At 38.5% G+C, this 12905-nt stretch overlaps 1 protein-coding gene across 8 annotated transcripts in view; it reads left to right on the top strand.

Moving 5' to 3' along the window:
- The window catches only part of PHKA2 (phosphorylase kinase regulatory subunit alpha 2), a 65526-nt gene that overhangs the window by 26106 nt on the left and 26515 nt on the right, over positions 1–12905 (top strand). For all 8 annotated transcript variants that reach the window (XM_042457169.1, XM_042457173.1, XM_042457174.1 and 5 more), the window contains 9 exons: positions 929–1038; positions 1805–1949; positions 3090–3168; positions 3888–4054; positions 5662–5835; positions 7158–7246; positions 9899–10056; positions 10899–11055; positions 12295–12374. In XM_042457169.1, coding sequence (XP_042313103.1) covers positions 929–1038; positions 1805–1949; positions 3090–3168; positions 3888–4054; positions 5662–5835; positions 7158–7246; positions 9899–10056; positions 10899–11055; positions 12295–12374 — 1159 coding nt within the window. The remainder of the gene's footprint in view (positions 1–928; positions 1039–1804; positions 1950–3089; positions 3169–3887; positions 4055–5661; positions 5836–7157; positions 7247–9898; positions 10057–10898; positions 11056–12294; positions 12375–12905) is intronic.

Below are 12905 nucleotides of genomic sequence, written 5' to 3' on the forward strand. Positions count from 1 at the left end.
TTTCCCCAGGGCTCCAAAATACAAATAGAATTCCATGTTCTTTCTATTCCTTGTGGTGAAGAATGTGTCTCTTTTGCACCATGATGGGAACTCAGCATCATTAGCTTAATTCTCCTTCATGGTTTACTCATATGAAGAGGTTGTCCTTCTAGTTCTAGCTCCTTCATTCTGTGCACATTGAACAAAGACCTGAAGGGTAAGCTAGCATTTAATGGTTTGTATACATACGTTTTTCTCAACTGTAATTTGGCGATCAAGCAGATAACTGAGCATCTACCAAAAAGCCTTGAGTTTTAATTTCTGTGCTTTTTTCCCTACCTAAGTAATATCAAAAGAAAGCACTAAAGTAAACACAGCTGAAGTGTGTTGCTGCTGTTGTATACCTTCAAGTTTATTATAGTGATCCCAAGATGATCCTATCAGAGGATCTTGTTTGCAAGATTTGTTCCAAGAAGGTGTGCCATTGCCTTTCTTTGAGGCTGAGAGGGTGTTACTGTTTTCATAGCAAAGCAGAGATTCAAACACTGGCATTCTGGAGTCTCATGTTGTGCTACCCAGATAAACCTATATGTGAAAATATAGCACTGCCTTATTAGTTCATCATGAAATTGCATGAACAGGTAATGGTTAATTGGCAACTGGGAGTGGTGAAGAGTTGCTAACATATACTATGGTAGAGGAGAAGTTTGTTCTGAAATAAAGAAATAAGCTGTAAAATGTTCTAGAGGGCCTGATCCATTTATGTTTTACTTACTTTAGATTTAAGGTTCACACTGACACCACTGATAATACAGTTTATAGATTTATTGATTACAATTAGATAAAGGAAGGAGGCAGTAACAGAAATAAAATAACAATAGTGAGCATTTCCCCCCTATTTTTGGAGATGAGTGAATATTGAAAACAGTGTGTTGTTTTGTTCTCCTAGGACGCAATAAGAGCCTGAAATTGAGTGGAAGACCCTACAGACATATTGGTGTCCTAGGAACATCCAAACTATATGTAATAAGAAATCAAACATTTACTTTTACTCCTCAGGTGAGTGTGTAAAACCAAGAGGAAAACTGCCCTCTTTTCTAATTGCCTTTGTCTCCTATATCATTTTTTGACCTAATGTAGGTCGAATAAATCTGCACTTTGTTTTCACTGTTTATGGAAGTACATGGCAGTAAAACAGGAATACTGATAGACAACATTTAGTTGTCATTTTGGCAGCCTGTAGTATCCATAAACTTTCCTTCATCACCACATTTCAGTTTTTCTCTCTCAGCTTTCTCTGCTGTTCAGCTTTCAGGCCCATACATAGAAATTGGTACTATTACTATAGCATGGGTGTTCCTGACTTTGGCATTCAGTTATATAGCTTTACACTTGACGATCTTGTCTAGGCTCCTCATAGCTGCCTTTCCAAATTTTAGTCTCTTTCATATTACTTAACTATGGTCTCTATTTTTATTAATGACTGAACCAAGGGATGGAATTTTAAGTTTCAGTGTCATCGTCACTTGTTTTAAAGTTATGAATATATTCTGTGGTCATTATTTTTGGTTTCTTAATATTCAGTCATAACTCCAGTTTTGCACTTTTGTTCTTTAACTTTCATTAATAATCATTCCAAGGCCTTGCTATTTTCTTCTAATACTGTAGACCCTTCATATCCAAGTAGTGTCCAGGGAATGTATGTGGCTCACGGGCCATGCTTTACCCACCCCTAGTTTAGATGATATGTTTAAAGTCACTGTGCCAAAGCCATTACTGAGAATGAAATCTTGTAATGGCTACCTTTTAATTTACTGCCTTCCAGTTTACAGATCAGCATCACTTCTACCTGGCATTAGACAATCGCATGATTGTGGAGATGCTGCGAACTGAGTTGGCTTATCTCACTTCCTGCTGGAGGATGACAGGAAGACCAACCCTCACTTTCCCGATCACCAACACAATGCTTGGTCAGTAACACATTGCCTTCTACCAAAGAATTGACCCTCCTTCTTTAAATTCATTTGATATGCAAGAACTGCTTCTCCTATTTTATGCTATGTGCCTTGCTGAATTCAGACATCAGAGAGCAAAGAAACAGGTTTTTCATAACTTTTTGAAATGAACTTTACTTTTCTCAAGCTGAAAGTTACTTTGGCCACTGTGTGCTCCTACTTAGGGAACTTGTGGCTGAATCATCTGTGTATTTTTAAGTCCAAAACATACTGCAGAAATAATAGAGTTTGAGACTGCTTTAACTGCCCTGGCTCAATGTTAGGGGATTCTGGGAACTGTAGTTTTGTGAGACACTTAGCCTTCTCTGTCAGAGAGCTCTGGTGCCACAACAAACTACAATTCCCAGGATTCCCTAGCACTGAGCCAGGGCTGTTAAAGAGGTTTCAAACGTGATTATTTCTGCAATGTGTTTTGGACCTATGTGGCATACACCATATTCACTTTAGGAGAGCTCCTGGCAGGTTATCCCACTAGTTTTAATCAAAAACAGTTGGAGGGATTGGTAACAAATTTAAGGGGTATATGGGAAGTTGTAATTTACATGCAGGCTATGTCGCATCTGCAAAATCCAGTTTTTATAAGTCCTTGATGTGGCAACCCATTAACTTCATCAGAGGCAACTATGTGGATTAGTGCCATTTTTTTTTTAGTATGTTTGGGTGGCCTGACTTAAAATACAGCCTATGTGATGTACACAGAATCCACTTTAGGGAAGTGTCTGGTGGAGTTTCCAAGAAATTAAACCAGGTAAAACAGGGCAATTATTTTAGTCAATGATATATTTCAAGTATAGCTGACTTATTTGGGGATACGTATGTTTAATTCTCTGCTTGGCTATAAAACCCATTGGGAGAATCTTGGGCAAGTCACATGCTCTCAGCCTAAGGGGAAGGCAATGGCAAATCACCTCTGAACAAATCTTGCCAAGAAAACCCCATGATAGGTTTGCCTTAGAGTTGCCATAAGTTGGAAACATGCAACACACGCACAGGTATATTTTTTAACCTGCACTGCCATATGTGATACCTTATGCTTTTTAAACATCTTGATGAAGAATCCTTTTTATTAAGATGCATTTTTACTTCTTTTTTTAGTTGATGATGGCTCTGATATTGATCCAGCAATTCTTGCTACTGTGAGAAAACTTGGGGATGGATACTTTGGAGGGGCCAGGTTAGTACTAGTTGATGAGTGACACTGTTCCTCTTTCTCTGGTTTTGGCACAAGGTCTCAAGACTTTCCTGTTTCGTAAGTGATCTTTTTAAAAAAAATTTAAACAGTAAAATATTACTGAAATATGTGCATTTTATATTTGCAAAAGTGTGTATTAATTATATTTTTAAATACAACATTATAGTGATGTATTTTTAATTGCATTTTATTTGAAGAGAAAGTAGCAAAAAGTTGAGTCCTAGGAGTCTACAGGTAATGCTGTGAAAAGCCATAGAGAGGTGCTTCCAATCAGTTAGGACAGAAGCAGGCAATTATGGCTCTCTAGATATTTTTGGACTGCAGTCCCCAGTATTTGTATCCAGCATTGCCCATCATAGTAAGAGAACAGCAGTACAACAATATCTACAGAACCACAGTTGCCTATGATAAGCCAGTAGTGTACTAGATGGCTTATGATCTTCCTCAGATTTTGTTTTGTCTCTACTTAGCCACTCAGAAGTTCCTGAGTAACTGACAAGAAAGAGAGCATATGTTAAAATGAAAATTACTTGTGAATGATCTCTTAACAGTCAAAAACACTGCTTGCCATCTTGCATCTGCCATCTAAAAATGTTTTCCTATCTTTTAGGGTAAACACTGCATTTATTTCTATTTATTTAAAAGATTAATAAACATGCCTATAAAATTCTGAAATCTATTTCTCTTTTACTCTTCCTCAGAGTGAAGTTGGGCAAACTCTCAGACTTTCTGACTACTTCATTCTACACAAACCTGAGCTTTCTAGATCCTGATTGTGATGGCAAACTATTTGATGATGACAGTGAAGGTTATTCTAGCCCAGAAAGTGGCTATGAACTAGAAGATTATGCAGACTTCTGCGACAAAGGTAATAACTTGCTTTTTACTTTATTAGTGGGTTGTTTCAATTTATATACATTACTGCTTGAGTAAGTATATCTCAGAGCTACAGCAGAATAACATACCTTGAATTACATGGTGAAATAATTGTTATGGCTGGTTTTGTGGAGAGCTTCATGCTATTCTTGAATTGTCACTTAGATGTCTGAGTGAGGAAATGCAGTGAGCCCTCAGTATCTGCAGAGGTTTGGTTCCAGAAACTGCATTCCCCTGCAGATACAAAAAATCATGGATCCTCAAGTCAGTATTTAACATTTAAAATTACTGAGCACCAGGAAGGCATTCTTCCTGCACTGTTTCCCATGAAGGTTCTGCCACAATTCAAACCCTTTCCTGATTATGTTTCCTGCCTTCTCGACCTTCCCATCACATAGCCTCTGCTAGATTTTATACCCTTTTGCCACTGATCCATCTCAGTGGGAAGGTGGGATACAGAGTGAGACAGGAGTTTAAATTCTGGCAGAGGCTTCTATGTGAGAGGGTGGGAAATGTAAAGAAATACGGTTTAAATTTGGCAGCAGCCTTGTGGTGTAAAGATAGGAAAGAGAGTGAGGAAGAAGTTTAAGTTCAGACTGTAGCTTTGTGGTGGGATTGACTTCCTTGGGGGAAGGAGGTATTAGCTTGCCCAGGTCTTGCTGCAGCAGCCTCCACTATTGCCCTGGGACTGCTTCTCAGCCTGGACATTGCATTAAAAACAATTAAATGTTTCTTCATTTCAGTCTGTTGTTGCTCAAATCTGCAAATGTTGAACCTGCGGATACTGGGGGCCCACTGTATTACATAAATTTAGGCGGAAATATTGAATCATTGGGAAAGTGAAGTATGAATGTGCTACTCTTTAATCACTTAAGCCAACTGCTTCTTCTGCTTTGCTGCATGAAATTTAGCTCTACATGTCCAGTGCTTGGAAAAGTTGTTTTGGACTACAACCACCTGAATCCTTCAGCGTGCAGGGCAATACTCTGTAAGACATAGGTGACAAATATATTCTGCAGGGGTGGCTACAAATACAGTAGGTGCTTAAGATAATGGGGCACTTTAACACAGCAGAAGTGGTACAAAGGCAATAGGCACCAATATATTGCATAATTATTTCAGCTGTTCAAAGACACACAATAACTAATTTTAGAACGGTATATGTATGTGTATAGTCTGAACACTAATTCAGTAACCTGGATTACTATGCAGTACATGTATTATTATTATTACCTGACTCAGATTATATAAATGATATGGCTTTCAAGTTTGTCACTAAATAAAATATCCTACTATGGTCTGACTAAACCAGGGATGGTAAAATCATCCATCCAGATGTTGGGCTGGAATTCCTCACTATTGGCTACACCAGGTGATCTGATCAGTGTTGCAGTCCAACAGTGTCAGGGGGCTACACCTTCAGCTTCCCTGTCAAATTACCCTTTCTCTTGAGCAGAGAACTTTGTGACTATTATTTAGCAGTTTACATTTTATTGTATTCTTCTTGTTACCTAAAAGGTAATGACAACTGGAACAAAACAAAGATCAACTCTCTTTTTCATGCCTTTTCTCTCTTTCTTCCTTTGCATGTCTTCACAGAAAGCCAGGATGAACTGGACCAGTATATACACAACATGTTACAGAGTACTGCTCTCAAATCATACTTGCCTCCGGTCACAAAAGTCTCTGGCTCATCCTGTGTGTTTAGTGCTGCTCATTCTACTAGAGAAATTCTGTCAATCATGGCCAAGACAAAGGGACTGGATGTTCCAAGTAAGTTTCTGCACCATTTCCCATTTTTTTCCACAGGTGGGACATCTATAAATGCCAAATGCTATTATGACCAAGAAAAGTTATCCCACGCTAATTATTTTTGTCAGGTGCTATTATGGTATTATTCTTACAAAGTATACTGCTTTCTGATAATAGTATAAATAATATCTCACTACCAAACAAAGTTCTGTGATTGGAGTTGATAGTAAGGCATATACAGTATTCAGATTGGGCAATTTACTTTCAGGTTTTTTTTTTTTTTTTTTGGCAATCCATAATCACTGCTAATGAGCATGACATTTCATGGATAATGCCAACAATATGCATATACAGTTGTTCCTCCATATTCGCTGGGGTTAGTGGAACAAGACACCCATGAATATGGGAAAACCGCAAATAACAAAAACACTGTTTTTGCCTGAAAGGACACCTCTCTAGGAATCTCTAGGTCCTCCAGTGCAACAGTGCAGGGCAGGAAAAGGAGCTGCAGAAAGTGGCTATTTTTTGCATCCTGAAAAAGGCACAATAGCCACAGCGGTGTGGCTATATGGCACTCCTTTGGGGCTGCCTCGTGTGGATGCAGCGCCAGAGGAATGCCGTGTGCCTTGTGGTGTGGCACGCAGCATCATGGCACGCTGAGAGTGGAGCCTGGGCATGTGTTGTGGAGACGCTACGCCCCGACTCTGACCCCCATCTGGCCTTTCAGGCCAGTGTGTACAGGCTCTATGTTACCTAGACAAGAAAGCACAATAAGCCACAGTTCTGGGACAGCAAAACAAAATGGTGCCAGAATCCCTAAAATTGGGTCCCACTCATCTCTTTGGGTCTTGCATGTAATATTAAACTGAATTTTAGCATTGTGTGTGAATGTGGCCAAGGTGAAAATTGAAATTATATGGACATATCTGGGAGTACATATACCTGATGATTAGCATTTTTCCCAGTGGCAAATGAAAGTAAGCTGACATTACAAAAATGTTATATATTAATATGTTATATTTTTCCAGAGTGTACACCAGTGATCTGATTTTAAGTGGGAAAAACTGCTTTCTTTGCCTAGCTGCATGCTACACAGAAATATTTGATTATGAGCAGACTTAAAAGTGATGCATGACTATTACCCCACTTCTTGCAGCTGCTTTTAAAATCTCTTTAATTAGGTTCTCTTGAGGAAAAGTCCAGTGGCAATCAGTTACACACATTTAACTGTGTCATATTATTAGATCCTCAATATCATTTTATGTTTTGAATTCTGGAAGACTTTGGATTTTTACTGTAGTGCTTCTGTAGACACAGAATGGTCTCGTTTGTTTCCTTTTCAGATGTTTCAATGTCTTTGCCTACAAAGGTTTTAAACACCCATCGGAAATCTCTAAACCTAGTTGACTCTCCACATCCACTGGTGGACAAGGTAACTTGCTATAATAGTTAGATTTGCAAAGTGTAGTGATTCTTTTTTAGAAAGCTTTGGCCTTGAAAGAGAAAAAAGTACCTAAAAAGCTTTAAGCTTCATTTTAATTGTGCAAGATTCAGAATTATTATTGAATTAGAATTGCTCTTGCCAAAATGTGTTCTCAATATGGCTTTTTATTAGGGTCAGCCCTACCATTAGACAGAGTGAGACATTTACCTCAAGCAGCACATGTGGGGGAAAACAGTGACAATCTCCCACATGTTCCTCATAAACTTTCTAGGAGTCCTATTGGAGAAATGGGTTGCCTATGCCGTACAACCTGACCTGGCCTCCTAAACAATCCATCTCCCTCAGGCTTGGTGGGTGGCATTGTTTCATTGCTAGTGTGTTGAAATATTATTCATCTGCCATTTCATTCAGCTTCTGTGAACTTGGAGGATAGCACCATCTTGCCCTTTGTGTCACACAGGAAAATGTCTTGGTCCAGGTCTGGATGTTAAGCATAAAAAGAAGATGAAACTTCTTCTGATGCTAAGATGTGAGAAAATAGTTGCACTCTTAGTCTGTTGCTAAAAAGCCAATCCATTAATCAATCAATGGAGCAGTGATGGCTTTTAGAACACTGTTTCCTTCATGATAAAAAGGTGGACCAATGCATGTGCAAGCTATTCATTCCTTGCTTTCAGGCAAGCCAACCACTAAAGACAGATACTCAGATTCTAAGAACTCTGGTGAGGATCTATAATGATTCCTTAAGGCTAGAAAGATTACTTCTGTAAAACTGAATAGTTGGCACACAGTTCACTTTCAAGGGGTGTGCAGTATAAAAAAGCAGCTATGATTCAGACTCACACCCTAAAAATACATTGCAATCTTTTGTTTTCTTCTTTGGAATAAGTCATCAATGTACCTTTCCTTGCCATATCCACTCTGTTCTATTTCAGAGCATGTGACAAACATATGTTTATCATTCTCTTGTGTTTAACCCCAAACTGTAAACAGCTGTTCAGGATAGGTGGCTTTAAAAGCCACAACTAAGACTGAGTCTTCATTAGGTAGAGGCTGTTTTTATCACAGTAAATACTGCACTTGGGTGAAAAAAGCATAGGGACATCAAACCACAGCTCACGGATAAACAATGTAGCTATCTTTCTTTAGTAGTATAGCATTACAATGATCACAGTATCTCTCATATATATATATGTGTGTGTGTGTGTTTAGAAAAATAGTGCCATGCTCAGATTTAGTCTGAGAGGGAAGATACTATTTATATTTTATTTTAGCTATATTACATTAGAAACATATAATCATAGAACTATGTTTTAATTTACAAGTATCTCTTGTTACATTATAACTCTATTTAGGTACACTATAACTCTGCCTTAGGTAACACAAAAATGAATGAAATACATGTAACTAGTTGATTCCAAGCTCTTAATGTTACTTTCTGGAAAGAAATAATTCATAGCAATATGAAGAAATGGAAGCAGGCACTACCTGTGTTTTCAACTTAATAGAATTTACATGCAATTTTATTTGTGTTTATTTCGTGTATATCCTGCTTTTCTTTCATTATGGGATCCAAGGGTACTTACAAATACAGTGGTACCTCGGGATACGAAATACCCAGGTTACGAATTTTTCGGGATACGAATAAATCCCATAGGGATTTATTGTTTCGGGTTACGAAAGTTTTTTTGGGTTACGAAAAAACTCCGGCGCTGTTTTAAATGGAGCTGGGCGGAGCCGCGGCTTTTTTCCCCATTAGCGCCTATGGCAATTCGGCTTACGAAGGTTTTTCGGGTTACGAAATTAGCCGCGGAACGAATTAATTTCGTAACCCGAGGCACCACTGTAACCTAAATAAAAAAGCCCTTAGCCTGCAGAGAGGGAGGCAGCATATATTTCCATGGGAAGGAGTTCCACAGATTGGGAGCAGCCACCACAAAAGCCCTCTCACGTGCTTCACTGATATTGCCTGTGACAGTAGTGGGAATGATAGTCCTCCCCTGACATTCTCATAACTTGGGCAAGTCCATAAAGAGAGATAACAGTTAGGCTGTATATAGGTAATATCAGCACTTTGAATAAGATTTTCCATCTTTTTAATAATAATAATAGTACTGTATTTATTTATATTCTGCTTTTTCTCAAAAGGAATCAAAATGGATTACAGTAATAAAATAACATACAATTTAAGAAATACAATTAAAACCCGCAAAACTCCATCTCTCCTTCCAATTATAAAAACATTAATTTTTATTTATTTGTTTATTTACTCTAGAGATGTATCTGGCTTCTTTTAATGTTAATGGTTATGACATTTTCTTATTTTTATTTTATTTTATTTTATTTTGGTAAATGCATCAATTTTTAAAATATATTACACATCCCAACTTGACTGTAGAAGGAGGGAGGACAGTGTCAGGGATCAGAGGGTGAGCAAAAGAAAACCACAACATCTTAACTCAACTTTGAGCTTCCCAGATAGCTGGCTGATATGATAAAAATCTTTTTCTAGTGTTTAACTACATTTCTATGCCGCTCACGTTCTCTGGAGTTCAACCAGAGCTAATGAGTTATGGAGTAGGCTTTCATGTTCAGGCCATTTTGACTTTTAGTCATTTGATGCTTGTCTTTGATTAACAGGAGCCAGGGGCGAATGCTCTTCAGCATTCTCCAAATATTCTTCATTTGCCCAGGGATGCACATGGAGATTTGGACTGTGAGAAATTAGTTGGGCAGCTAAAGGAATGTTCTACTTTACATGACCAGGCGGATATATTATACATCTTGTATCTATTAAAGTATGTTTCTTCTTATATTTCATAAACATTTCTGCATTTATTTTTTTAACTGTGGTGTTTGCAGGAAGTAAAAGAACCAAACCATGTTTATTTAATGTGAGATTGCTTTTACACATGAACCTGACAGCTGCAACCACACTGTTTTTCTCTGGCCTTTCATGGTTGGGAGCAGATATGTGCCTGCAGGGGCTTTGTGGAGATCTTTTTCGTTCTTCTCAGCCAGTAAAAAAGTTTAATGCCTGCTGGCCCCTGACGTTATAGCCTTCAAATTAATTTATCTATTAATCATGTTCCAGAACTTTTGCTTTTTAACACCACTATAAAATAATTTGAAGTGACACCTGGTTTTTATTCAAATATTCCATGCTAATTTGTGGAACTGGCCATTCCACCTGACAGCACAGTACACAATTAAAGTGTTACAGCTACTTACTGTTCTCTTGTGTTGCTATTTTGGGATTTGGGGCTACATTCAAGCAAAGATCTTTTGAACATGAATGGAGAAAGTGTTCAAGTGCCTGTTCAACACTGGAGCAATGAGTAATGCTCTCGGCTTCATTGAATTGTTCATGTGCCTAATCAAGAACAGCTTGCTGGGGTTTTCAAAGGGACTGTGGGAAGTTAAATGTCAAAAACCTATTAATATTTAATCTGACTTGATTTGTCAAGAGACTTCAAAAAATACAGTTTTTGTAAATTTCAGGAAGGAGCTTTCAGCTATTTCCCTAGTCTCTCTGAAGAAAATATCTCAATGTGTTTGCAGCTTTTCTGAAAAATATATGTAACCACTAATGTCACCTCTCTCTCTCTCTCTCTCTCTCTCTCTCTCTCTCTGTCTGAAGAGGTCTTGACTGGGAAACACAGCTCTATGGTCAAGGTGGAGTCACAGTTCATTGCCTCCTCAATGAGCTCTACAGCAAAGCAGGCCTGAACCAAGAATGGGGATTGATTCGCTATATTTCTGGCATACTAAAAAAAAGAGTGGAGGTCCTGGCTGAGGTACAAAACAAGTATATATCTTTGACCAGGGTTAGGCAAATTGGTGCATTTCTGATTTTGGACTACAAATCCTAATGGCTACATTTAGCCTGGCCAGCTGTTAGGGATTATGGAACTTGTAGTCAAAAATGTCTTGAGAGCACTCAGTTGCCTACCTCAATAGCCCTTTCCAGTTCCTCTCCTCTCTGCCTGAAACAGGGGAGGGAACATTCCTAGGTTACTGAAATAATGGGCAGTGGCAACACTAGAGGGTATCAGGAGATGCGGACCCCACCAGGTGATACCACAGGTGAGTATGCCACTGATAATGGGCATTTTGTTTATTTTATTTTTTTAATATAAATTACTTCTGTATTTTAACAGATACCTGTGCCTAATGTAAGAGTATCATGTGTATGAGGCAGCTCTCTAGCTCTCAACATTCCTCACCATTGACTGTGCTGGTTGGGACTACTGGGCATTGCAGTCGAACAACCTCTGGAGCAGGGGTAGGCAACCTGCGGCCCATGGGCCGGATGCGGCCCGGCAAGGCCTTGGGACCAGCCCCAGCCCGGTCCTGCCGCCGATTGCCGCTGGGGCCTTTTGCCTCTCGCGCGCAGGAGCAAGGGGGGGCAATTGTCTATAGACGCCTAAGAAACATGCATTTATATTAACATTTTTTTAAAAATCAGCAAATTTTTTTGCGTGTCCTCCATTTGAAAATGTTGTCCTATATTTGTCCCAGCTTATTTATTTATTTAATTTTTTTTAAAAAAAATTATTTAATTATTTATTTTTTGGCTTCGGCCCCCCAGTTGTCTGAGGGACAGCAACCCGGCCCCCGGCTCCAAAAGGTTGCCTACCCCTGCTCTGGAGAGCCATATCAATGGCATTTGGCTAAGCTAGTCATATTCTGGCAGTTGTAGTCCAAAAAGTAATTATTCCAAGCTCTTCCAAACAGAGAGAAGAGTGCATCCAGAAATAACTACATGGAATAACTACAGAACCGTTGTTTTGCAAACTTGGAAAAGCATGGCATTAGCCATGCTTGCTGGGATGTTCTGGGAGTTGAAGTCTGAAAAAATAACTTTCCTAAACTCTGTTTTTTAAAAAATTATTGAAATGTTATTGTTATTAAAAATATTATTGTTATTATAAAAATGTTATTGAAATGTAATGTAATCCAAATTAATAGACTGTTTTGGTTGCTGTATAATGAACCTACTGGCTTTGCTTGCTCTCTTCTTTATCCCATACTAGGCTTGCACAGACCTCCTTTCACATCAGAAGCAACTAACTGTTGGTTTGCCTCCTGAACCTCGCGAAAAAACAATTATTGCGTAAGTGAACATATTGTAAAGTTGAAAACTTTCATGGCGGCATCCATAGTTTTTTGCAGTTTTTTGGGGCTATGTGGCCATGGTCTGGAAAAATGACGTTTCACCTGCATCTGAAGATGCTAGCCACAGATGCAGGCAAAACATCACTTTTCCAGAACACAGCCACGTAGCCCAAAAAATTCACAAAAAACCCCAATAGTTAACATATTGCTCTCAAACTGTGGCATTGCTTCTCACCCTACTTTTCAGTTTGTTTTGATTTTCTTTGTCTAAAAAGTAAGCTGAAACATTACATTCCGAATACATGATATGACCCTATATACTGGAGGATATTTTGAGGCAAAGATATACAGTCGGCCCTTCTTATACACAATTTTTTTTATTCACGGATTCAAGCATTCACGGTTTGAAAATGTTCAAAAAAAGTATAAATTTCAAATATCACACCTTGATTTTCCATTTATTATAAGGGATACCATTTTGCTATGTCATTATATTTAATGGTACTTGAGCGTCCACAGATTTTGTTAT

Source organism: Sceloporus undulatus, chromosome 3 (assembly GCF_019175285.1).
Source record: "Sceloporus undulatus isolate JIND9_A2432 ecotype Alabama chromosome 3, SceUnd_v1.1, whole genome shotgun sequence".
NCBI classification, from domain to species: Eukaryota; Metazoa; Chordata; class Lepidosauria; order Squamata; family Phrynosomatidae; genus Sceloporus; species Sceloporus undulatus.